Here is a 26,364-nt window from a genome sequence, read left to right on the forward strand (position 1 = left end):
TTGATGGTTAATGTCCATGAGTCCAACAGCTGATCTTTAAATTTCAGAATTTTTCATCTCACGACTAACCTCAAAAACCTCTAAAGTGTAAATAAAAACTGCACTGAAAATGAAGTTAGGACACACCTGATTGGAGATGCGACCACACCTCTGAAGGTCATTCCCTAAGGTCATGGCAATCGTCGTGGCAATTGCAGGTGGGGGGCTTGTCTTGAGGCTATTACAAGTACAGATAAGTTGAGAGAAGGCTTGTAGAAGGTCAATCCTGAGTTTTACAAATTCACACTGAAAACTTAAAGGATTCAGTGGTGTACTTGCAGCCTGTGGGAGAAAAAGATATATATAAGACAAAGTAAATAAATTAGCCAGACGGTGCCACACAAAGTATTTGTCACCGTCTGTGCAAAGGAGCTATAGTTCTAACACTGATGGATAAACACCTACATTGTAAGAGGAATGATGTAGTACTAGAAAGAAAACCATATTATTAGCATCAGCTGTCAAAAACTGTATGTTCCATCAACATTCAGGTTCCTTACTCCCTACATTCACAAAGACCCCACAGCAATTGGGTTGGCTAGATTTTCCCCAGTAAGATATCATTTGAGGGACACTTCAAGGACATTATCATTCTTCCCAAACCCCCCTCCTCACCACCTTCCTACTCTTCTAACCTGAAATTCTCATCACTGGAATCGTTGACAGGATTTTTTAAAAGTTGGGAGGGGGGAGGAAAGAAAGATAAGGACAGGAAAAATATGGTGCTAGACAGTCACTGTTAAAAAACCATGTTGCCTCGTGGCTGTATTTTTCCACTGTGAGCCCAGATTAATTTAAAAAAAGACTTTCTGAGCAGACACGTTAGAACGCATGGAGAGGCTACCAAGGAAGAACAGGTTATAACACCCAAGTAAGTTTCAATGAGGAGGAGAGGCTTCAGGGCTGAGCCTTGGATAGCAAAGAGTAGCATCAGCTAGGTAGACGGGGCAAGGAATGTAAGTCAAGCCCGTGTGGGCAGAGAACCAGGACCATCTTTAACTACCCAGCAACTACTCTGGCAGAAAACTTAGCATGGTGCTTTCAACAAAAGGCATACCAAAAATTTGCCAAACTACAATAAATGGAAGCATAGTGAAAATAATTTTCCTCTCTGACATGACCAGCTTAAAACATGCTGATGCCCTTTGCTCCTTAGATAGTATCTTACACTATTCTTTTAGCGGGAGAGCAAGGCATTTGACTTTGGGTTTCTAGAAGTCAGTTACAGTATTACGATTTGGCCAAGTATTACATATTGACCTTAGTGTACTTCTCTCTACTTTTAAGTGTCAAATGGTAAGTTTTGTTATTTGGTACCATTCATATTTTACTCTATGAAATAATTAGCCATTCCCTATATCCTTTATAAGAACATGCACCTGCACTAGTATCCTTCTCAAATTGCAAGGTCCCTGATGATATATATAAGCTACGTATAAATAGAGCTATACAAGCTAGAGGTAGTAATTATACTCAATATATTGAATTCTGTGGTTTTCACACTTTTAGGATGTCTGTTCTAACCATAAAACAGCACAGACTAAGAGAATAAAGAGAACATTTTAATTGCATTTAATTCCTTAGAGATTTAATTTGCTCTTATAAGAAGGTAGATCTGCCCCGTAAGCGCTACCTGCTATTTTTAATGTACTGCTTGTCAGTAACTTTACAACGGTCAGGGATACAAGTTGGTGTATATGATACCGTTCTATAAATACAGTACAGACCATCTGACCAGACAAAAACCCTGGCTATCTTGTCCCAACATGCATTACAAAACTGAAACAGAAGCAAGATGTAGTTATAATGACGGATTTACTGCAACTCTGGATTTGTTTTTGAGTATTTTATTGATGATAGAAGATGGAAACTCTGGAAGTGATCGCGCATCTTGGATTGTGTTACGCTGTAAGAAAGCAATGCTAGATATAGTATGCATGTTCAAAAGATGGAAAAGATAGGTTTGTCATAGAGGCCAAAGACTTTAAAAGGTAATATCATCTGTAAAAGAAAATGTATAAGAAATAAAATTTAGATTATAGCAGTATGAATAATGCCAATGAGAGATTTTTTAAAAAAAGGATATTATTTACTTTTCTTTGTATTAAGGCTAAAGCTTAAACACAGGTTGGGAATCTAAGGTTAGCAGGTAAAGCAAAAATCGCATATAATCAGTATTACCCTTGAAACTTCCTCAGGGAGGAATTATTTTCAATGAAGTCAACACAGGCAGGTGAAGGAACAACAAACTCAGAGCTCTCCCTAATGCTCACTTTTGGGTATCAGCTAATTGAGAAAAACTACCCTCACTATTTGGATTGCTATTTTGCTTCCCCGTTATTCAAATAACTATTTTTCTCTTCCTTTTTTTCTTGTTCCTTCTTTCTTTCTTTTCCCCTAAACATATAAAGTTAAATCTTTTTTTAAAGATTTATTTATTTATATTTTAGAGAGAGAGAGAGTCTGAAGGAGCACACATGTGCGTGCAGGTGGGGGGGCAGAGAGGGAGGGAGAGAATCTCAAGTAGACTCCCACTGAGTGCAGAACCTGATGCAGGGCTTGATGTGGGGCTCGATCTCATGACCCTGAGATCATGACCTAAGCTGAAATTAAGAGTCGAATGCTTAACCGACTGAGCCACCCAGGCGCCCTAAAGTTAAATCTTTGTTAGACATGCATATAATGCTGCTTCACTGAGCTTCTGACTTGTAGTATATATCCAATTTTCTAAATGGAGATACTTAAAGAAACCAACATGGCTGAAAAGAAATTTACCTGATGAGCTCAGTTACAAAAAGTATGTGTGTGTGTCTGTGTGCGCACAGTGGTAAAGAACACACAACAGCCAAGAGTAAACCATAATGTAAACCATGGACCTGAAGTCCCTGGTAACCATTATTCTACTTTTGTTTCCGTAAATCTGACTTCTTTAGGTATCTCATATAAGTGGAATCATATAGTATTTATCTTCTGGCTTATTTTACTTAGTATAATCTCAGATTTTGAAAGAATAAGCCAAGCATAAAGCAATCATGGACTAGACTGTTTTAAACCAGCCTTCCTACTAACAACAGCTGTGAAAACGGAATACAATATTAAGAACAAGCACCAAAGAGCTTATTAAGGCAAAAAGGATTTCGAAGCCAAAAATCATGGAGATGGGAAATGCAAGACTGACATTGGTGACTTTTTCTCCCTTGAGATGTTTGCTAACTTGGAAGCTGCTCCTGAGAGTCTGAGAAGCTGAGCAGAATTTTCAGCAGTCTTATAAGACTAGGAGGGGGCTGAGGAAAACACTTCAGGCTTTTGGCTGTAACCTCAAAAGGCTATGCCCCAGGAATTAGGAGAACCCAAAAATACACTGGCCTTCCCAAGGACTGAAGCCTAGCTTTGAATCAGTTCAGTCCTTGGCTGGATTAAGGTAATCTTAGCCTAACTGCCTGCCAAAGGCAAAAAAAGATATATAAGGCTCTGGATGATGTAATCATCATAATTTTTCATCCACACTGTCCAAAGCCAAATAAAAAATAATAAAGCACACAATAAAGACAAAATCCTCCAAAGCCAGAGGGGGAAAAAGTCAAAGATACAAGCTACAATAGATCCAGAAAACAGAACATCAGATACAAATTTAAAAAAAAACTATGGGGGCGCCTGGGTGGCACAGCGGTTAAGCGTCTGCCTTCGGCTCAGGGCGTGATCCTGGCATTATGGGATCGAGCCCCACATCAGGCTCCTCCGCTATGAGCCTGCTTCTTCCTCTCCCACTCCCCCTGCTTGTGTTCCCTCTCTCGCTGGCTGTCTCTATCTCTGTCGAATAAATAAATAAAAATCTTAAAAAAAAAAAAAAGAACTTAATGAATGGGTTTGATGGCAGATTAGACACAATGTAAGTTATTGAAGGGGGGGGTGCCTGGGTGGGTAAGTCGGTTAAGTGTCTGACTCTTGGTTTTGGCTCAGTTCATGATCTCAGGGTCATGAGACTGAGCCCCACATCAGGCTCTGCACTCAGTGCAGAGTTTGCTTGAGATTCTCTCTCTCCCTTTGCCCCACCCTCCCTTTTCTCTCTAAAATAAATAAATCTTAAAAAAAAAAAAAAGAATTACTGAAGTGGAAGACAGATCAGAAGAAAACATTTAGAGCTAAGAATAGAGAGATAAATGGATGGGAGAAGCAGAAGAGAATGTAAGAGATAAATGACACATGGTAAAGAGAGTTACCATCGTTGTATCTGGAGTCTCAGATGAGCAAGAAAGGGACCGAAGCAACAGCTGAAGAGACAACCAAATGTTCCAAAACTGATCAAAGTCCTCAAGCCATAGATTCAAGAAGCACTGTGAACCCTCAAAGATATTCATAATGGTAAGAGTATAAGCTGGAAACCACCATGGGCATCTTTGGGCAGTATTTATTAAAGTTGAACCTAAGTGTATCTCATGACACAGCACTACCATCCTGAAGAAATGCACACCTATACCAAGAGATGTGTGTTAGAGTGTTCACAGTCAAATTACTCTTAATAGGCCCAACCTGGAAATAACCCAAATGTTTCCCAACGATAAAAATGGATAAACAGATTGCTTTAACAGTCATCAAAAGAATATCACAGAGCAATGAAAATGAATGAATTACTGCAATATGCAACGACGACAAATGAAGGACTCACACAAACATAAAGCTGAGCAAAACAAGCTGGAATCACAAGAATAGTGTGTGATTCCCTGACTAATGATAAAAAACAAGGCAAGACTATAGTTTTAGAAATCAAAATAGTGCTTACTTCTGGAGAAAAGGGTGAAGGGGGCATGAAATGGGGAAAAATTTCTTAAAAAACAGAAACCATAAAGGAAGAAGGACCAATAACTTAGACCACTAAGTCTTAGACTACTAAGAATGGCTGTTCATCAAAAGATAGAAAATGGAAAAAAAGAAAAAGTGTGCTACAAAATTAGATGATATTTGCAATTCATATGAAACCTATAAAAAATTAGTATCCAGAACATATAAGGAACTATTATATTTTTTTTCTAAAGATTTTATTTATTTATTTATTTGAGAGAGAGAGAGAGAGAGAGAGCACAAGCAGGGGGAGCAGCAGAGGGAGAGGGAGACAAGCAAATTCCCTGGTGAGCAGGGAGCCTGACAGGGGACTCGATCCCAGGACCCTGAGATCATGACCTGAGCCGAAGGCAGACGCTTAACCATCTGAGCCACCCAGGCACCCCTAAGGAACGCTTATAAATCAATAAAACAAACAACCTGCTAGGAAAATGAAAAAACTTCAACTGGCAGTTAACAGAAAAAAACCAAAACACAAATGGCCAAAAATGAAACAAATATTTAATTGTTTCAAGAAAATGAAAAAGCAACTACTGAATAGGAGAAAATATATGCAAGTCCTATATCTGATAAGGGGTTAATATCCAAAAAATATAAAGAACTCCTACTTACAGCCAAACAAAACAAACAACAATCTGATTATAAAATTTGCAGAAGATATGAACAGATATTTTTCCAAAGAAGACATAAAGATGGCCAACAGGTATATGAAAAGATGCTCAACATCACTAATCATCAGGGAAATGCAAATCAAAACCACAAGACACCACTTCACACCTGTCAGAAAGGCCATCATCAACAAGACAAGAACAAGTAAGTGTTGTCAAGGATGTGGAGGAAAGAGAACTCTGGTGCACTGTTGGCAGAAATGTAAATTGCTGCAGCCAGCATGGAGTACGGAGGTTCCTCAAAAAACTAAAAATAGAACTACCATATGATCCAGCAATTCCACTTCTGGGTATTTATCTGAAGAAAATAAAAACATTATCTCAAAAAGACGTATGCATCCCCATGTTAGCTGCAGCATTATTCACAATAGATATGGAAACCTAAGTGTCCATCAACAGACAAATGGATAAAGAAAATGTGGCGCGTATATATAATGAAGTATTATTCAGCCATAAAAAAGTGAAAATTTGCCTTCTGCAACAGCACAGATGGACTTGAGGACATTATGCTAAGTGAAATAAGTCCAATGAAGACAAATTCCACACGATCTCACTTATATGTGGAATAAAAAAGAAAAAAAACCAAAAAACCCAAAAAACTTCAAGCTCACGGATAGAGAATAGATTTGTGGTTGCCAGAGGTGGTGGGTGGGTGAAATGGGCGAAGGGGGTGGAATGTATAAGCTTCCAGTTATAAAATAAATAAATCACGGGAATGTAGTATATAGTATAGGAGTATAGTTAATACTGTACTGAATGTTTGAAAGGTGCTAAGAGAGTGAATCTTAACAGTCCTCAGCACAAAAAAGAAAACCTTTTCTAACTATGTATGGTGACAGATACTAACTAGACTTAGTGTAGTGATCATCTCACAATATATACAAATATTGAATCATTGTGCTGTATACCTGAAACCAGTGTTATATGTCAATTATATCTAATAAATAAATAAATAAAATGTTTAATTGAATTAGTAATTTGAGAAATGTCGATCAGAATGTCCAGAACATATCAAGTGAGGGGGAAAATGTGGAGCGACAGGAACTCTTACACACCGCGCGGAGGATTATAAATTTGTAAACCACTGTAGAAAGCCTCCCGGTATTAACCAGTCAACTGAAGGTGTACATAACCTCACAATTCCACTCCCAGGTAGTGGATTAGAGCAGAATCTCGTCACAGAGCAGGAGCGTCTTGGGCATTTCAGGAGATTAAGCAACTTTAGCCACTGACCGTCAAAGCCAGTAGCGGTCCCCCTTACCCTGTGACAAAGAGAGACATCCGCACACACTTCTAAATTGGAGCAAGGGACAGACACACAGCTTTGACTGAGGTCTGCTGCCCTAGAGAAGGCTTTTCATTCTCAGTACACCAGTTACATTCTTCGCTGACGGGAGGGGCCTGTGCATTGCTGGATGTTTAGCGGCATCTCTGGCCTATACCCACTAAATGCCAGTAACACCATGCAAATCATGATAACCAAAAATGTCTCTAGACATTGCCAAATGTCCTCTGGAAGGGCAAAATCATCCCCAGTTGAGAATCACTGTCCTAGAAAAAGCTTTAGATATGTGTATCAAAAGATATGTACAAGAATGTTCATAGCAATACTGTTTTTAAAAGCAAAGCCCTGGAAAAATTAAAATTTCCATCAACACTAGAATGGGCAAATAAATTGATGTATATTCCTATGATGGAAGAATATACAGCACTAAAACTGACCTACAGCTTCATGCAACAAGATGAATGAATCTTAAGAACATAGTTCAGATAATCAAAGCAAGTTGAAGAAAAATAGGATTCCTTTTTATATAAATTCAAAAACAACATAAAATAGTACACCTTGTTTAGAGTTCCAAAAATGCATGTTAAAATTATGAAGAGAGGCAAGGGAATGGTACACACAAGATTCAGGACGGTGATTGCTTTTGTGGGGCAGGAAATGGTATACAAACATGGAGGAATATGCATGAATTTTAGAGGCAATGGTAATGCCCCATTTCCTAAAGATACTAGGTATATTTGGATATTTGTTGTGTTTTTTTAATATACTCTCTATACTATACATGGAAATGTTCTACTATTTACTATTTTAAAATAAATAGAAATGGGGCACCTGGGTGGCTCAGTCACTTAAGCATCTGACTTCGGCTCAGGTCATGATCTCAGGATCCTGGGATCGAGCCCTGAGACGGACTTTGCGCTCAGTGGGGTCCGCTTGTCCCTCTCCATCTGCACTCCCCATCCCACCCCCCACCGGCTCAGGCATGCTCGCGCTCTCTCTCTCAAATAAATAAAATCTTTAAAAAATTAAAGTAAATACAATTAACAATCCACCATGGTAGGCAGAACGCTGAGATGGTTCCTCTACTTCACACCGTCCAGTATCCACATCTTCAATAATCTCAGTGTGGATGAAATCTGTAATTTGTTTCTAACCAGTGGAGTACAGCAAAGGCGATGAATTTGGGGGATATAATTTAGATCCTTAATGAAGTAACTTTATATCAATCAAAAGGGAGATTTTTCTGGGTGGATCTCTCCTAATCAGGTGAGCCCATTAAAAGACAGTCTTGAAGGTGAGAGATTTTCCTTCAGGCCTTGAAGTTTCCACAAATTCTAAAGCTGTGAGGAAATAAATTCTGCCAACATGGGTTCAGAAGAGGACCCTGCGCCTGCTTGAGCCTCAGGCAAGACTGGCCCCAGCTGACGCTGTGACTGCAGCTATGACAACATGAGCCGAGGACCCAGCTAAGCCATGCCTCGACCTCTGGCTCATGGACACTGTGAAATAACAAATGGGTGCTGTCTGGGGCGCCTGGGTGGCTCAGTCGGTTAAGGTCAGACTCCTGATTTCAGCTCAGGTCATGATCTCAGGGTCATGGGGTGGAGCCTCATGACTGCTCTGTGCTCAGCAGGGAGTGGGCTTGTCCATCTCTCTCTGCTCCTCCCCTGCTCCTATGCTTGCAGGCACTCTCTTTCAAATAAATAAAATCTTTAAAAAAAGAAAAAAGGTGTTGTTTTAAGTCACTAAATTTGTGGTAATTTGTTACACAGCACAGAAAACTAAAGTACTTTTTACAATTTTTATTCTTAAGTAGCAAGATAACTCTATCATTAATCAGTGCTGGGAAATTAGACACCCAACGTTGCTATAGGGCCCCCTAAGCACAGAATTTGAACTTCTCCTGTTTAGTTTGGCTGAAGCAGGTAAAAAGCAGAATTCTCACAGTTGTGCAATCTCACGTTGGCTCATTCATGTGGCAGGAGTAGAAGGTCAGTCCATGCTCATATCTTCTCAGTTACAAAGACACAAAGCTACTGTCAAATCCACATTTGCCAAATGAATGATCAAAATAAATCTTTATTTTTTTATTTTTTATTTTTTTAAAGATTTTATTTATTTATTTAACAGAGATAGAGACAGCCAGTGAGAGAGGGAACACAAGCAGGGGGAGTAGGAGAGGAAAAAGCAGGCTTCCAGTGGAGGAGCCTGATGTGGGGCTCGATTTCAGAATGCCGGGATCACGCCCTGAGCCGAAGGCAGACACTTAACGACTGAGCCACCCAGGCGCCCCTAAAATAAATCTTTAAAAGACCCTGATGGTATAGTACAATCAGAAATGTGGTTAAGTTCCAGAGGACTGTAAGAATCATACTGCCTTCCTTTCTACCCTACTCTCAAGTAGAGAATCATTTCCTGATTTTTTTTTTTTTAATATCCTCAAAGCAGTGCCTGGCACATAGTAAGTGCTTATAGTCTGCTGAATAAAAGAATTCCATTTCAAAAGGAGATGATGTAAGGCCCAATAACCTGCCTTAGGTCATAATATGTTAACGGCAAAAAGGAGATCAAGACAAGAGGTTTCTGTCAACTGAGGATTTTCTTTCTATGTCAGAATTCAGTCCTTAACTGCTGCCAAGCCTTATTAAATACACATACCCCACAAATCATTAAAAGACAATTAAATATTCAACAAGATTTTCATAATATTAATTCTATCTGCTTCGCTGCTCTGGGCGTTTGTTTCACAGTTCCAACCATTTACTGTACTGAATGATAAACAATTTCCTGCTCCATGTGAACTAGAAAATGAAATAATTCCACTGATTGCAACCCACAATTGTACCTTTTGATTTTCTGAGGCTTTTATTAGCCTGATATAGGCAACAACACTCTTTTCCCAGAATAATCAAGAGGAAAGAATCAGCAGGCGATGCTACCCTTTAAGATGGAGAGAAGCCATTCCTACATTCCTGTTTGAAAACAGCAGCTGATCAATCCTAGCCGACAAAAAACTGTACTTCAAAAGATAGCTACCCACAGTATTCTAAATATTGTCTCTTTTATGACATCTGCTTATTCTTTATTCTACTTTGGAGCACTTCTTTCGGGATGGCCCACCATTAAAAATATTTCAGATTATGGGATAAATGTATATAAATAGGTACCAAAAGTTTTAAGTTTCCATCTAAATATATACAATTTTAAAAGCTGTGTGACAATACCTACGAAATGTTTAATGTTGATTATATAAACGTTTCACTTTTTTTTTTTTAAAGATTTTATTTATTTATTTGAGAGAGAGAGAATGAGAGAGAGAGAGAACATGAGAGGAGGGAGAGTCAGAGGGAGAAGCAGACTCCCTGCCGAGCTGGGAGCCCGATGCGGACTCGATCCGGGGACTCCAGGATCACGACCTGAGCCGAAGGCAGTCGCTTAACCAACTGAGTCAGCCCATAAATGTTTTACTCTTATTGGGAAAATAAATCTTTGCATTAATACAGAAAATGCTCATCTTGGGTACAGGTCCTTACTTCGGAATAGAACTAATTTCAAGGAAACATAAGAAATGTTAATGGTCTAACTCTCCTGCAACCCCTTTACTCTCTTGGCAGAGAAAACAAGAATAGTAGCTGGCTGACTCTTAATTTAGAATAGGAGGGTATCACAGAGGGGCAAAAAGCGGGACAGTAGCATCCTTGACAATTTCTTCTTTATCCACAAAGCAAGAAACTCAAGCTTCTTAGTGAGTAGCTGTCAGCCATGAAATGGGTTATGGTGGGGTTTACATTCGATCGTTGGTTCTGACCCAATACCTCTTATGAACAGGAGTCTAGAAAAGGAATATCCTATCTTCTACTTACCCTTTCTGCATGGATTCAGTAATCTACCTCAGCTGTGGTACCTGATACTTGATAAAAACAAAATGATAAACTTCCATCAATTTTGAATATGAAAAAGTAGGGGAAGGGTTAAGGATTTACCACCATGTCCTATTATTTAATATTGTTAAATGTATTTATCAGCAGATTTTTCAAGGTGTTCAAATAGAATAACCCACAAAGAGAAGCGAGACCATTCTCACACAAGTCATCATCACCAAAGGAGAATCAAGAGGACTTACTGTTAAGGAAGCAATCCCTTTGTGGTAGAATTTTAAAGATTCGGCAATGCAAGAAAGTGCTGAACTATAGTTCTCCTCCTGCAACCCGGTGAGGCACTGTTCTGCATGTGAGAACTCCTTCAGACTATTCAGCCAGAAGTAGAAATGTTCTGAGGCAACCTGAGTCAGCAAACTCTGATAGAGCTCTCTGGCCATGTCATGGTTACCCTGAAAGAGGAGGTGGGGGGGACATGACGAGGTTCTTACACTTCAGTTAGCCAATGAGGCAGCTGAAAGACAAACTCAAACCCCTGGATAAGTTTTAACAACTATTCCTCATATTATAGGATTCTTTAAGACTCGTTCTAAGTATTTCTTCAGAGAAAATATGCTGAGCTGCTTTTATGTAACAGAACACCTTTCGTTCTTTTCTAAAACAGTTCCAAAGAGAAAATAAATGGAATTAACTATAACTCAAGTCTAGAATTTTAGCTCAAACTATGGAAAGTGTAAATGCTTGTGTACGTCATTCTGTATGAGGTGTTTAGTGGGGCGGGGACAGGCGGGGAACTCCAGCAAGTTCTGCACCTGCCTCTGGAAATGACTGGGGGAGGGAAGCTGTTGGGGAGAATGTGAGTGCCACTGAACGCCTGGGGGCCAGGGATGCTCAATACCCTGCGGCTGCTGGACGCCTGGGGGGGTGGGTATAACAAAGAACTGTCCTGCCACTAGAGCTCCTCCCCTATTGGAGAAACACCGGAACATGAGAACATGTACTACAATACCTAGAATAACGCTCCTCAGACTTTGCTCTCTGGACTTATACCCAAAGGATTTCTATACTACCCAAGCTCTATATTTCCTCTCCAACAAAATAAAAATTGGTAGGCTTTCCATATGGCTGAGAAGGAACAGCATACACCTGCCCCCGGCTCCAGGTAAGAATGACACGGCTGGGGGGAAAGAGGGAAGAAAGATGTAGTGTGTTGAAAATGGAGGACAGAAGTGGTGGGTGGGAGGTGACTGTGGATATGAAAGTATAGGGCAAAATGAAGTGGCACTAATAACCTTCGGCCAGAAAGAGCTCCTATTTTTGGAATTCCTGTGGAACTTCCCCCATAACAACATACATACCATTCTGAAACAAGAAAAGTTAAAAACTAGGTCCTTTCTATTATCATCTTTCAATCCCATGACTAAAACATACTTCCATATTTATTTTCAGTTTTGACAAGGGGTAAGAATCACACAATCTAAGGTTTGCCATTTTCACTAACCCGGGTCCTCAAAAAAGATAATACATACCATTCTGGATGCCTGTCTGGCGATTCGGTAAACAGTCCATCCATTGGAGACACTTTCGAGCTGCTGTTTAATTACTGCCTTTACTTCAGCAGATAGGGCTTTCTGACTGGCCACAAAAATCACAGTGGCCAAACTCACCTAACAATGAGCGAGAAGTAAGAGAAATAAGCAAAACATGTAATTTTATCCAATGTCATAGATGACTTTACCCAAAAGGGAGAAAAACCAGAGCCCATTAAATAGAACAAAATTTGTTTTCCTTTGGTGTTTATTAATTTTCTGCTTTGAAGTCATTAAGCAATTTATTCCACTGCTCAGAGCACTTTTACAATAGCAAATAATTAGAAACAATGCCCATAAATACAGGTAGGTAAATTATGATGTAATCACACAATAAAATATCATATAGTAGAGAAATGGATAAACTAGAGATACACTTATCTGTATAGATGATTCACACAAAACAGGCAAAGATAGACAACATGCAAAAGACTTCATGTAGCAAGATAACATTTATATAAAGTTAAAGATATGCAAAATAATACTGCTTATTACTTAGGATATATTCTAAGGTAGTAAACGTATAGCATGCATGGGAATGATGAACACCAAATTCAGGATAGTGGTTACCTCTGGGAGAAGGAAGAAGATTCTATAAGGGAGGTACACAGGGAAGTACAATTCAACTAGACTGGGAATATTTTTCCCTTAAGCTAGGTGATGGATGCAAATGTTTTCATATTACTCCTTATGTTTTTTGAATATTATGTTTCATAATTTAAAACCGCCTCCTAACAGTACTAACAAAAATGGGATAAAGAACATTAGTTGAAAATGTCATTTCAATGAAAAATAAACCTAACTGCTTTTCAGTATTCTGAGGCTGATACATACAAAGATCCGTATATATTATGAAAACTGTATGATGTCATTCCCATGACCATTGCCCCTTGGTCATCAGGGTAACCTTTCCTGATAGGAATGAGATGGGGGCAATCTTTTATACAACACCCCCTGGAGGATAAAATATAAAATGGGCTTGAGTAAGAAATCTCACTTCATTTTTCCGCAAGTCCTCAATTTGGATGACCACAATACGGAGGGGCCAACTTAAGGCTTACATCTCATTTATGCTTATTTAGAATGAAGCCTACTCTCAGGCCTGGAGAACTTTCAACTAAACATTATTATATAGCTTCTGTGCCTTCTGTTTCTAAGCATGCATCTTTCCCTAAACCTAAACTGGATTCTAAACAGCTAAAGAGGTCCTGAATTGGAAAAAAGGAATTTGGGGTAATCTATGGTCACTGTTAATCATTAGGTCTTTAACTTACATTTTTGAAAGTATAAAACAGGGTTTAGTTCAATATTTGCTTTATGTAAGAAAGAAAAAAATTTATTTTCACTTTGTAATAAATTAAAAGGTCAGACTGAAGGCTTTGCTACACTGAACTGACTTGACAGGGCTTAGAAGAAGGCAGTTCTAGATCTGAACTAAACGAGAGCTTTGTCAATCAAAAGTGGAAATAGTCAAAAGCTATGGTTTTGGAACCAAAAGAATGGTTCTAATTCTATTCTGACTTCAGCATATTCTTGGTCTTACATAATTATTTTAATCTTTTTTTTTTAAAGATTTATTTCTTTATTTGAGAAAGAGAGTGAGCAGGTGGAGAAGCAGAGAATCTCAAGCAGACTGGGCAATGAGCATGGTGCTGACACAGGGCTTGATCTCATGATCCTGAGATCATGACCTGAGCCGAAACCAAGAGTCAGATGCTTAACTGACTGTGCCACCCAGGTGCCCCAATTACTTTAATCCTTTTAAGTAAAATCAAACAGTAACATTGACTTCCTAAGGTAATTCCCATGAAGTAATTCCCACTAGGCCAGATTTATTCATCCCCAGTAGGTTCAAAAAGTGGCTCTTTACCAGAAGTTCTTGTTGTTTGTCTGTGGCTGATCGTCCAATCACCTTGTAGAGCTCCATGAGGTCCCCAAGCATGCCGTCGCCCAGCACAGGCAGCTGCATGGCAATGGCCGCCAGGCAATGGCACATCAGGATCCGCGAGGCATCCTGAGCGCTGTGCAGCTGGGTCAGCAAGGTTTCAACCACTGACTGGCTAAGATGAGGCCTGCCCTTGGCCAACTTCACCATACAATTTAGAGCAATCTGCACATTGAGTAGAAAATGGACCCATTATACTTTGAAGGTATTAACTGAAGCTTTAAAGAAAGAACTTTGTACAGTCATTAGGAAAAATCAAGGAAAAAGTTTTTTGTAGGCATAACATTTTCCTTCATAAAAAATACATGGCATATTGAATCTTATTAAGATCTACAAATGTGCCATGTTTAAAATGAAAATAAGTCAGGACTGTATATTAACCACTCACTTCAGTCTAAGACTATTAAAAAAAAAAGACTTGAAGAGAAAATCACAAGGCCGAAGAGGCAAAATACACGCCAAATGGGATCTCACCATACCGCACTTTTCATTGCTTTTCAAAAATTGCTTCTAAAGTATGGTTTGTAAACTTACCTATGCCAGCATCGCCCAGGATGCTAATAAAAATATAGATTCCCAGACCCCACCTATTCCAAACGTAATGGATTAACTTTTTTTAGTATTTGGGTTACTGACAGTTTGAAGTTCAAAAAAGGTATCTTAAGTGACTCTTAAGCACACAGAAGTGAGGAAGAGGCTTCTAATTTTCTCTCTTACTTCTCACCTGAAATCCAAAAACCAATTGGCTTTAGAACTTCTATTCAGGGCAGTTAATGGCATCGACTAATATCCCAGCCACCAGACCCAGAAACCAGAAGTCCTCTCACTTTTACATAGCCAACTGACTGCTACATCTAGTCATTTCCACTTTTGTCCAATATCCACCTCCTTTCCATTCTCTCTACCACAACATAAATCTCTCCCTAATTCCAGTCTCTTAAAAAGATGAGCCCATTAACCCATCCTTCACACTACAGCCATGTAGCTTTCAGTATGAGTTAGGAAGACACGGTGACGTCTTCAGAATCTGACAGATCCAGAGCTGAAGATCAGCTTGCCCTCGATTACCTAGGTATCTTTCAACAAGTTATTTTATCTTTCTGGATCTTAATTTCCTCATGAGTATTAAAGGGGGAAAATTTCACTAGATGGGCTTTTGTAAAGAAGGAAAGAAATGTATATACAAGTTGTCAACAAAGTTTGCCATAATAAAAGACACATTTAAATAACAATAATTACAAAGAAGGTCACGGCATGTCCATTACTCTAAAATTTTATTATCTCCTCACTACCTATAGAAACAACACAAAGTTCCTTGGCATGATATTTGATATTCTCCATGACAGAGCTGCAAACTCTTTTTCCAATCTTATATATTATGTCATCCAGCCACAGTGGGTTATTCACCATTCTTCCAACATAACAAGTACATTTCTGTTTTCATGCCTTTCGTCACAGTGGTCCCTCAGGTTCAAATGATCTTTCCTCAATGCTGAAATTCTACGCCACCTTTCAAGGATTATGACATCTCCTTGTTCAAGCTTCGATAACATCCTTAGTTGAAAGGCATCACTCCCAACTCCGTCTTCTCGCTAGAACTGCACTTGTTTGTACTACCAAGGAACTTAGTGCATTCTGCTTGCTATTCTAGTCCCTTAGATAAACGTCAGTATCCTTCAGATGGGGAGCTCCTCTAACATAGGGACCTTCGTGACCATCTACATATGTCCCACTGTGCTGAGTCCAGTGTTTTACTGACACCTACAATTGGTGGGGAAAGGATTTGGTTTGTTTTCTTTCTCTCTTTCTCTTTTTGAAACTTTTAAATAAATGTATTGTAGTTCCAAAGGGAGTCTGGAGATGAATCATTTGCCAAACACGTGTTGCATACTTCCCACCTCTCACCAGTTTTTATTTAATGGTTTTAATATCTTTACTCTTCATCACTATGACATCAAACCTTTCTTTAACATGCTAAAACTAAGTCATGACTTCCGTCAAATCACACCTTAGACAAGCTAGCGTTCTTATAATCTCCACTGTCTACCTAATAGCTTTGTACTTCTATTAAGCCCACTTTTCTTAATTAATTTTGTACCATCACAAATTACATTTTGTATTTCACTCCAATAAGAGTAGTATCATTTCACATATTAAAGGTCTTAAATATCTCTAGTGTCGTAAGTATCTTAAATATAATAAAAAATATTATAATAAATCTTACATATCTCTTATCAGTGTCACCTCAGATTATAAACTTCCTGAAGTGCAGGAGCTCTGCCTATTTCACTTGGCTTTATATTGTCTAGGAGCTTCATATGTATTTACTACAACGTAACAAACACTGTCAACTGATGGCAAAATAGGCCAAAGCTCAGATTTTTACTTTGTCTATCCTTTGGAATAGCAATGGTCAATATGATAGTTTTGAAAGTGAAGATCAAGGGCAAATGTTTGTTTGAGCTGGAGCTGACAAACCACTGCCTTTTGGCAACTCCCACCTGGTTTTATAAATAAAGTTTTACTGTCACACCACCACACTGCCTATCCGTTCCCTCTTACACACGGCCGAGGGCTGCTTCGTCCTACAGCTGCAGAACTGAGTAGTTGTGACAAAGAGTATACAGCCCACAAAACTTAAAATATTACTATCTGGTCCTTTATAGAGAGATTGCCAATCCCTAATTTAGGCAATAAAAACAGGCATTATATTAAAATAAGTGACATTTTCACCTTTAAAGTGGCTTGAGCACCTGGACTATCATCTTGACTACAAAGTACCAGAAGGGATTCCAGGCCAAAGACAGCATCTTGTTCCAGTGCCAAAAGGTCTAGAGGAAAAACACTAAATTTTACAGTGGTCAAGTAGAGAAGATTAAATACACACACGCACGCACACACGCACTTAGAAGAAAAAAACACTAAGGAGCGAAGATCTAAGAAAGCTAACCTTCCTGAAAAAGTACATGTGTCATTACTTCTGAAATGTACAGGCAATCCTCAGACTTCCATTTTTCCACTACTTTACGATTCTAAAAATATATACATTACATCAAACTAAAAGGCTTTTCTGCACAGCAAAGGAAACCAACAACAAAATGAAAATGGGAGAAAATATTTGGAAATCATGGATCTGGTAAGGGGTTAATACCCAAGATATATAAAGAACTCATATGACTCAATAGCAAAAAACAAACCATCTAATTAAAAACTGGGCAGAGGACCTGAAGAGCCATTTTTCTGAAGATCTCCAGATGGCGAACAGGTACATGAAAAGATGCTCAACATCACCAATCATCAGGGAGATACAAATCAAAACCACCATGAGATATCACCTCATACCTGCTAGAATGGCTAGTATCAAAAAGACAAGAAAAAACAAGCTGGCAAGGATGTGGAGAAAAGGGGAGCCTGCGCGCTGTTGGTGGGACTGCAAACTGGTGCAGCTGCTCCGGAAGACAGTGTGGAGGTTCTTCAGAAAATGAAAAACAGAACTAGCGTATAATCCAGCAATTCCACTTCTGGGTAGTTACCCAAAGAAAATGAAAATGCTAACTCAAAAAGACATATGCACCCCCATGTTCATTACAGCATTATTTACAATAGCCAAGACATGGAAACAACCTAAGAGTCCACCAGTGGATGAATAGATAAAGATAATGTCGTATTCATACACAATGGATTATTATTCAGCCATAAAAAAGGGAAAACCTACCATTTGAGACAACATGGATCAATTCTGAAGGCATTATGTGAAGTGAAATAAGTCAGAAAAAGACAAATACCATATGATTTCACTCACATGTGGAATCTAAACAAACAAACAAACAAACAAAAAGTGAGCTCATAGGTACAGAGAACAGATTGGTGACTGCCAGAGGCAGGTGGTGGGCAAAATGGGAGAAGGGGGTTGAACGGTGCAAACTTCCAGTTATAAAATGAATACAGCATGGTGAGTATAGTTAATAATACTGTATTGCATATTTGAAAGTTAAGAGAATAGATCTTTAAAGTTTTCATCACGAGCAAGAAAAAAAATTTTTTAACGATGTATGGTGACTGATGTTAACTAGACTGTGATGATCATTTCACAATATATACAAATATCAAATCATTATGTTGTACACCTGAAACTAATATTAAAAAAAAAAAGGTTTCTATACTCCCATGTTAAATCAAGAGCTAAAGCCACAAAGGTATAAATAAAGCATAACTGAAAACACTGTCACCAGCTTAGCTGAGGAAAAGACCAGGAACAGCAAACCATGTAGTACCTTCCTAACACAAATAGATCTTCCTAACCAGACACAAATCTTCCTAACTAGACATAAATTATGCTCGTCCATTTCCACCTACAATGTAACTTCCTAATGAAAACGGAAACCTCTTTAGGAGTAATAAAAACTCCACATAACTTTATTAATGTTTTAAGTCAGGCCACAAAGAACAAACCCCTTAAGGTATCTCATGTAATAGGAGTCCTATAGCATATTTCCACTATCGTAGGGCGAAAATTTCTCTAGAAGTTCTAAAAAAGTTCTGAATATATTAGTTAAGCATATTAAGGTTAATATATAGGAGCTTTGAGAACACACAGTTTTCCACGTTACATGGTAGAAAATACTCATTACTTTATCAAAAAGAAAACACATTTAATTATTCAAATAAGAATCAACATTTAAAGAACAATTTTAAAGAAATGTCACCTGCATTCGTGTAGGGCTTGACAGTGCTAAGTCTAGTGAAGGTCAGGGTGCTAGAAAAAAATAGGTACTAGGAATGAGCAGTGCTGACGTCTAGTGGGGATAAGATCCCCACTTAAGATCCTTAATGAAGATCAAAATAAACACCGAAACAGAAGAAGCATCCAAAATGCATCGCTGTTTCTGAACACCAGCTTGAATTTACTCAAGCCTTTAGGTCAAAGATACTAGGAATACAATAAAACATACGCATTATTTTCTATTCACATCCTAAATTATGCAAATCCGCTTAATACTTAAAATACCTAGAGACAAATTCTAGGCAAATTTAATTCATATTACTCTGTTAATTCATTTGCCCCTAGGTGAAATGATTTGTTAAGCCCCTTGGTAACTTAAGGTATTTTTTCCTCAATTTTCCAGGTTTTGGTACAGGTGAACAAACTGTCATACCACAGGGCAGTCATAAGCAATCCCTACCCACAGCACCATGCATGCAAAGTGAAGCTCTGGGTTGAAATGGGCAATGCTCCTTGAAACCTTTCAATTTCACAATCCCAATCCCAAGGTCCTCATATATATATTTTTATTTTTCATAGGATTAAATAGTTTTGACAAAACCTGCTCTAAGAAGACTTTAGGAGGCAACTGGTAGATAAAAGCATATGTGCTAAAAAGAAGGGATTTAAAACACACACACACACACACACACACACACACACACACACACACACACAGAATTCCACCCAAACTTCAATCCAAAAGTTTATACATAGTATCAGTCCTGATCAAACTTACCTTTTTCTTGACAAGAGACCGTTATATTAGTTAGGACTCGTACTCCATGAGCGGCAATTCCCCTGTTATTATGGTAACAGCATTCTTGGGCTAATCTGACCAAGTCAGAGGATCTGGGGGAAGAACCCACATTTCCTAAACAAGAAGAGAAAAGGAGCACAGAATTAATTCACTTATAAAGTTCAAAAGCAGTTCAATGTATAGGTTCGTTGTTCTTATTTTCAAGAGAAAATCTCTACTCCATCTCCTTTTCCTCCATCATCAACATAAACCATCATTCCTGTTTCTCCTGCCAAGGAACTTAGAATAGGTATGTCCTAATAGTCTGTAATGATTAGGATCTAAAATAATATAGGACTTTCCCATTAAGATATTAATAAAAACTGACCAAGGAACACAGCAAAATCCAAAACTGAAGACTTTATCTTGGTAGAGCAAATGGATTCTCACTAAAATGGATGTCAATTTTAGGCCTCTTCTCAGAAAAACCTTATCTTCAAGAGAGGAAAGAAACAAAAATTTTAAGTTTGCTTTTCCCACCTCAATGGCTGGCATATAGTTATACTGCAAAAGGTTTACACAGAATTTATGATTTTATTTATTTTTTTATGATTTTATTTATTTGAGAGAGAGAGAGAGAAAGAGAGCATGAGTGGGCTAAGGGGCAGAGGGAGAAGGAGGCTCTCTGCTGAGCAAGGAGCCTGATGCTGGGCTTTATTCTAGGACTCTGGGATCATGACCCGAGCCAAAGGCAGGTGCTTAACCACCTGAACCACCCAGGTGCCCCCAGAATTCATGATTTTAGAACTGGAAAGGATTCCGGAATCATGTGATTCAATGCCCTATTTTTACAGAAGAAACTGAAGCTCAAAGATTTTAAGCATCTTGCCGCTGAGATCACAAAATCTGTTAGTTATGCCCTACCCTGTGCTTTATGCCTTAAGTTCTATGCTATAAATTGCAGCAACTTTTTATTTATATTTTCAAAAGATTTTATTTACTTGAGAGTAGGAGAGAGAGGGAGAGAGCACATGCATACACGCACGAGCAGAGGAAGGAGAAGCAGGTTCCCCACTGAGCAGGGAGCCTGATGTGGGACTTGATCCCAGGACACTGGGATCATGACCTGAGCTGAAGGCAGTGGCTTAACCGACTAAGCCATCCAGGTGTCTCTGCAGCAACTTTTTAAATTCTGTAATCTAAGGTTTACGTTGTATTTTTATTTATAGTGAGAAACTCTCAGGTATAAGTGAATGAACTTTAAGAAGAATCACATTAAAGCTTTTCAGCTTTTTAGCAGGCTCTCTTGTTCCTGCCTTCCTTTCTCCATTCTTGCTTATTTTTCCATGATTAACATCAACTTAAGCCTTGCCTCTCACACCAAAGGTGATCAAATTTTTTGAGGTTGAGGGGGACACAATTCCTAATTACAACAGACATAAATCAAGACCATCCCAGGCAGTGGGGGACATATGTTTTCCAGTTTAACATAAAAGTACTAGCTCAGATAAACCCTCAGTATTTTTAAAACAGGCAAAATATTAGAAAAGTTTTTTCAAGACTACAGAACTTGTATTTCCTCCATTCTTTGTCTTGCCCGTTTGATTTGGACAATACAGACTCATTTATAGATGTACAAACGTGTTTTGCAACCTACATTTTTCTTTTTTCCCATAAAGACTCATCATAGAAAACTTGGAAAAAAATCAGAAAAATTCAGAATTTAAAAATTCACACATAATCACGATTAGCAGGCAGCAGCCAATATTCTCCCTTTAAAATATATTTTGCAGCCTTTTTCTATGTTTACTGTTTTAGGGACAAAACTATTTTTAATTTAATTTTTTATTTATTTAAAAATTATTTACTCAGATAAATTCACCTGGTTCAAAAGTTTCAACAAGTAGTAGAAAAAGCTAGAAAGTCAGTAAATGAAGTCTTCCTCATGCACCCGAACTTCTCAGTTCCTTGTGTATCATTCCAGACATTTGCAGGCACACGTTTCTCGATTTCTTTTTCTTTTATCACACAGCTTTGCATCTTTATTGCCCTTTAAACATTATATCATATAGATTATTCCATGCCATATATTCTCTTTAATAAATTATATTGACTTCTATTGGAGTTGTGTGTCATAATTTCTTCAGTGAGGTCCCTCTTGATGGATTTTTTTAATGCTATTATATCCCTGCTGATGGACAATGTTTTGCTATTACATACTATGATGCTATGAATAACCTTGTACATCTGTCATTTCTCAAATGTGTGAATATATTAGTAGGATCAATTCCTAGAACAGGAATTTCTGGGTCATTTATAATTTTGATGAATATTTCCAAATCACCTACGCAGACATTTAATAATTCACAATCCCACCAGCAATGAATGAATGGCTATTCACCCACGCCCACCAGCAATGAATGAATGGCTAGACAACTGTTATCAAACTTCTGAATCTTTGCCAATCTGACGGGTTGGTGAAGTATTTCACTGTTGTTCTTATTTGGCATTCTTCTTAGGTATGGGTGATACTGAACATCTTATATGCTTAAGAGCCATTTGTTAGTGATCACTTAAGACACTAAATTTAAGTTTGTTTTACGAACGATCCTGCTTATACTGAAAAAAATCTAATCAATGAAAACATACTTTAACATTTACTATTGCCTATGGAAATAATCTAATTTTGGAAAGTCCTTGACTTTCATTTGTTGTGAACATTACCTAGTCTGGTTATTTAAACCTTTTGCTTAATTCCATATATAAACTGGAATTTAATAAAATTTAAAATTCAATAAAAGGACAAAGCTCGAGAAATGCTTGAATATTATAACCTGACAAAGGCTTACAAATGACTTTGGAATTAAAAAATAAAGAAAAAGAAAGTCATTTTGCTTCTAGGTCTGTTTAGTCTAAAAATAACTGTGCGTGGGTCAGAACCTCTCAGTTCAGGCCTAGACTAAGGTACTTCCTAAGTATGTGACTTTGGACGTATCATTGAAACTTTGTAAGCCTCAATTTTAACACTTATAAACTCCTTTCTATGTGCCTCACTTGAAAGGCTACTTGTACAGAAGCAATGAGACCTTCTGTGGGAAGGCACTTATAAATTATAAGATACAATTAATACTCTTACAGCTCTTTTAAAGTAGGATGTCTGTCAAGGATATTAACTATAAGCTGAGAAACTGAGACTGGCTGATTTATGCAGGAAAAGAACTTCTCGAAAGTACAATGGGTATATGACACATTGTTGATAAAAAGGATTGTGATAATATATCCCACCCGTTGTAGGCATACCCCTCTGCAATGCAATTTTCTAATTCCTTGCCTCAAGAGGTGTTTATTTCCCCACTTATCTGGGCTTGGCCATGTGACTTGCTCTGCCTATTGAGACACTAACAAACGTGCAAGTAAAAGACTAATAAGAAGTGCTTACGTGCTGGTGGCTTGCCTTCTTTTGGCTGCTACTAGAACCCTGAGAACATGACGCAAACCAGGCTAAGCTAGCCTGCTGAGTCATATGGAGGAGGAAGCCTTTCTACCTCCAGCTGGTGAATGAGGCCCCCTTAGACCATCCAGAATGGTCAAGGTTCCAGATGACTGCAGTTTTATGAGTAAAAGCCCACGTGAGATTGGGAGAAGCACCCAGCTGAGGTCAGTGAAAACTCAGATATGCAGAATCAGAGCGAATACAATGGTGATGGTTTTAAGCCACTAAGTTTTTAAAAAAATATTTTATTTATTTATTTGTCAGAGAGAGAGCACAAGCAGGGGGAGCAGCAGGCAGAGGGAGAAGCAGGCTGCCCGCTGAGCAGGGAGCCCGATGTGGGGCTCGATCCCAGGACCCTGGGATCGTGACCTGAGCTGAGGGCAGATGCTTAAATGACTGAGCCACCCAGTTGTCCCTTAAGCCATTAAGTTTTGAGGTGATTTATTGCAAAGCAGTAGATAACTGAAATAGAAATACCTCACAGAATTAGTGGAAAGGCTAGAAAACTAAGTTCAGAAAACAGACAGGAAAAAGGCCAGGCTAGCAACCAACCAAGATCACAGCCCAAACCATGCACAGAATTAGTTCAATGAAGGTATTACCACCATCCACAGATTCCTCGCTGTCACGGCTTACACTGCTGCCAAAGGTACCGTAACAGAGCAAATGCCCTCTACTACAGGAGACCCTGGAAATGGTGTGGCCACGGTCACTGCTGCAGCACTGGAACGGATTCTCCTACTTCCCTACTTCTGATTGTTACTGGCTCCCAATTCAGCCTGTGGTATGACACGGTCAGCTGAGGCCAGGCCACATGGGTACACCCTAGCTGGCAGGGAGGCCTGGCAAACAGAGTACCAGGTATTTTCATCCTCCTGTTAAGACTTATATATATGGCAGGGAGTTCCCTTTACCCAGTAAGTTCACAGGCTGTGAAGCCATAAAAAGGACAAAGGGACATTGCAGGTCTTTAACGAATTCACTTCAAATTAATGGACTGAACAGGAAGCAATACAGATCCCACAAAACCTGCATTAAAACAAAACACAACACTTTAGCCGTGTCTGTTAGGTGAGCAAGCTCCTCGCTGGGCATTAATCGAGGCATTTTGAAGTTAAACCATCTGCAACAGGCGACTAGGAAAGCGTTATTGAACTGGGGTGAAGTTTTATTTTAACCATTTTCCAGAGGAATAACATATACCTAAAAGAAGGCATATGACATTTGCTTTTAAAATTCACCACCATCTGGCCTTTGAAATGTACTTAAATCCAAAGGACACTTTGACTCAGAGACATACAAATGTAAATGAGCTACATTAAGTATCCTCAAAAATATTCTTTCATGTACACATGATTCAAAACAGGGCAAATCTAGAAAAAACAATACCCTTGAATTATGATCAAGAATGCAAAATGTTATGACCGCAGGCATTAGTGAAGAAATCACTTTCAGATAAGTCACTGGCATATAACAGAGTACCAGATTGAAACCGTTCTGGATTCTAAGGCTTTACAGAAGAAACAACCTGAACCATCAAAATGAGAAAAGGGACCAGCACATTATCCATATGTCCTCTCCTTTCTTCTCCTTACCTGAAGCTATGCTGAAGTAATGTTTGATGGCAATGGTCCCTGACAGTGTCGAAAGGACAGACAGCATCCCGAGTTTCAGGCTGTCATAAGGAGTCTGGAGGGCACATTCACAGAGTGCCTGGAATACAGAGGGAAAGGGAACACAGAAGTTGAAATACCTTAAAACTCCTTACTTGTTTTAAATGTTCTAGCTTTTAGAAAAATTCCATCTTTTTGCCCATGATAATACACTTTAGGCAAACTGCCAGAGCCAAGAGGAATATCAGGAGCCATGTTAGTGAAATATAATGCAGTTTCCTAGATGGGATCCTGGAACCAATTAAGGACCCTAAGTAAAAACTAAAGCAACCAGAACAAAGAATAACTTTGGTTAATAATAATGATGTACCAACATTGGTTTATTAATTTTAACAAATGTGCTGCACTAATGTCAAAGACCAACAATAGGGGAAACTTGGTGTGGGGTGTGCAGCAACCCTCTGTACCATCTTTTCCATTTTTCTGTAAATCTACACCTATTCTGAAGAATAAAGTCTATTAAAAAAAAAAAAGGTCATCATGACTGATTTTTGTAAGCCCACTGGAAATTACGTACTACTCAGTCCATACAAGCAGAACCTCCACTATACTTTGCTTCATGGAGAGATAAAAATCTTAGTTCATACATGTATATTTAAACAAAAAAATAACAGAGCATGGCAGCCTACCTTGTATGTAAGGGAGTGTACTGTCTTCCTCCATTTCGGATCATCCACTCTACTCCTGACTAATGTGGTCTGACGAATTATCAGAATCAAGATGATCGTGTTTCTTTCAGTAACGTCAACTATGGATACGTACTCGTACTACGGTGACTCTTGCCTCATCCTGCACATCTACTCTTAGGACATGTCATATAAATGGTCACATGACTGCCCCACTAAATTAAACTAATTCCCATTCTCCCACAAAGACAAAGGTTCAGAAAATAGCAAGACTTAAAGACAAGGGGAAAAATCAAAAACAAAATTTCTGAAAGGGTTAAACAACAGATTTATTATGTCCCAGATAAAAATGTCAACAAAATCTTGGGAGTGGAGAGGTATACATAACCTGTTTCTAAAGAGCAAATGGAAAAATTAAAATCAAAATATATCCAGAAAAATTCTGATGAAGTATAATGATGGACAAAACAAACCCCACCAAATATAAAATGTATAATAAACCTGTGCAAGTCAAAGAAGTTTTTCCTACTCATGGGCAGAGAAATCAATGAGAGAGAACTGGTCCCAGAAAGGGATTCAAATACACAGAATTTAATATATGCTAATGGCATTTCAAATCAGAGGGACTTTTCAATAATAACTCAAGGACAATTAGCCAGTCATCTGGGTAAAATAAAACTACACCCTTGTTTCTTTTTTATGGCAAATAAAAACCAAAACTGTAAAAAGTACTAAGGGTTAACATGGGAAAAGAAAAGTAAAAATACCCAAATTTGGGAAAAATATTCATATCATGTAAGGTCAATCAAGGTCCAATTACCTTAATAT

At 38.4% G+C, this 26,364-nt stretch overlaps 1 protein-coding gene across 2 annotated transcripts in view; it reads right to left on the reverse strand.

Moving 5' to 3' along the window:
* Positions 1 to 26,364, reverse strand: part of INTS7 (integrator complex subunit 7) — an 89,351-nt gene that overhangs the window by 16,338 nt on the left and 46,649 nt on the right. For both annotated transcript variants that reach the window (XM_045787850.2, XM_045787849.2), the window contains exons 8-14: positions 24,833 to 24,950; positions 19,745 to 19,879; positions 16,977 to 17,074; positions 14,169 to 14,408; positions 12,239 to 12,376; positions 10,955 to 11,161; positions 127 to 321 (exon numbers count right to left, since the gene is read on the reverse strand). In XM_045787850.2, the coding sequence (XP_045643806.2) occupies positions 127 to 321; positions 10,955 to 11,161; positions 12,239 to 12,376; positions 14,169 to 14,408; positions 16,977 to 17,074; positions 19,745 to 19,879; positions 24,833 to 24,950 (1,131 nt within the window). The remainder of the gene's footprint in view (positions 1 to 126; positions 322 to 10,954; positions 11,162 to 12,238; positions 12,377 to 14,168; positions 14,409 to 16,976; positions 17,075 to 19,744; positions 19,880 to 24,832; positions 24,951 to 26,364) is intronic.

The sequence above is a fragment of the Ursus americanus genome, chromosome 2 (assembly GCF_024610735.1).
Source record: "Ursus americanus isolate L20-20 chromosome 2, mUrsAme1.1.p, whole genome shotgun sequence".
Classification (NCBI taxonomy): domain Eukaryota; kingdom Metazoa; phylum Chordata; class Mammalia; order Carnivora; family Ursidae; genus Ursus; species Ursus americanus.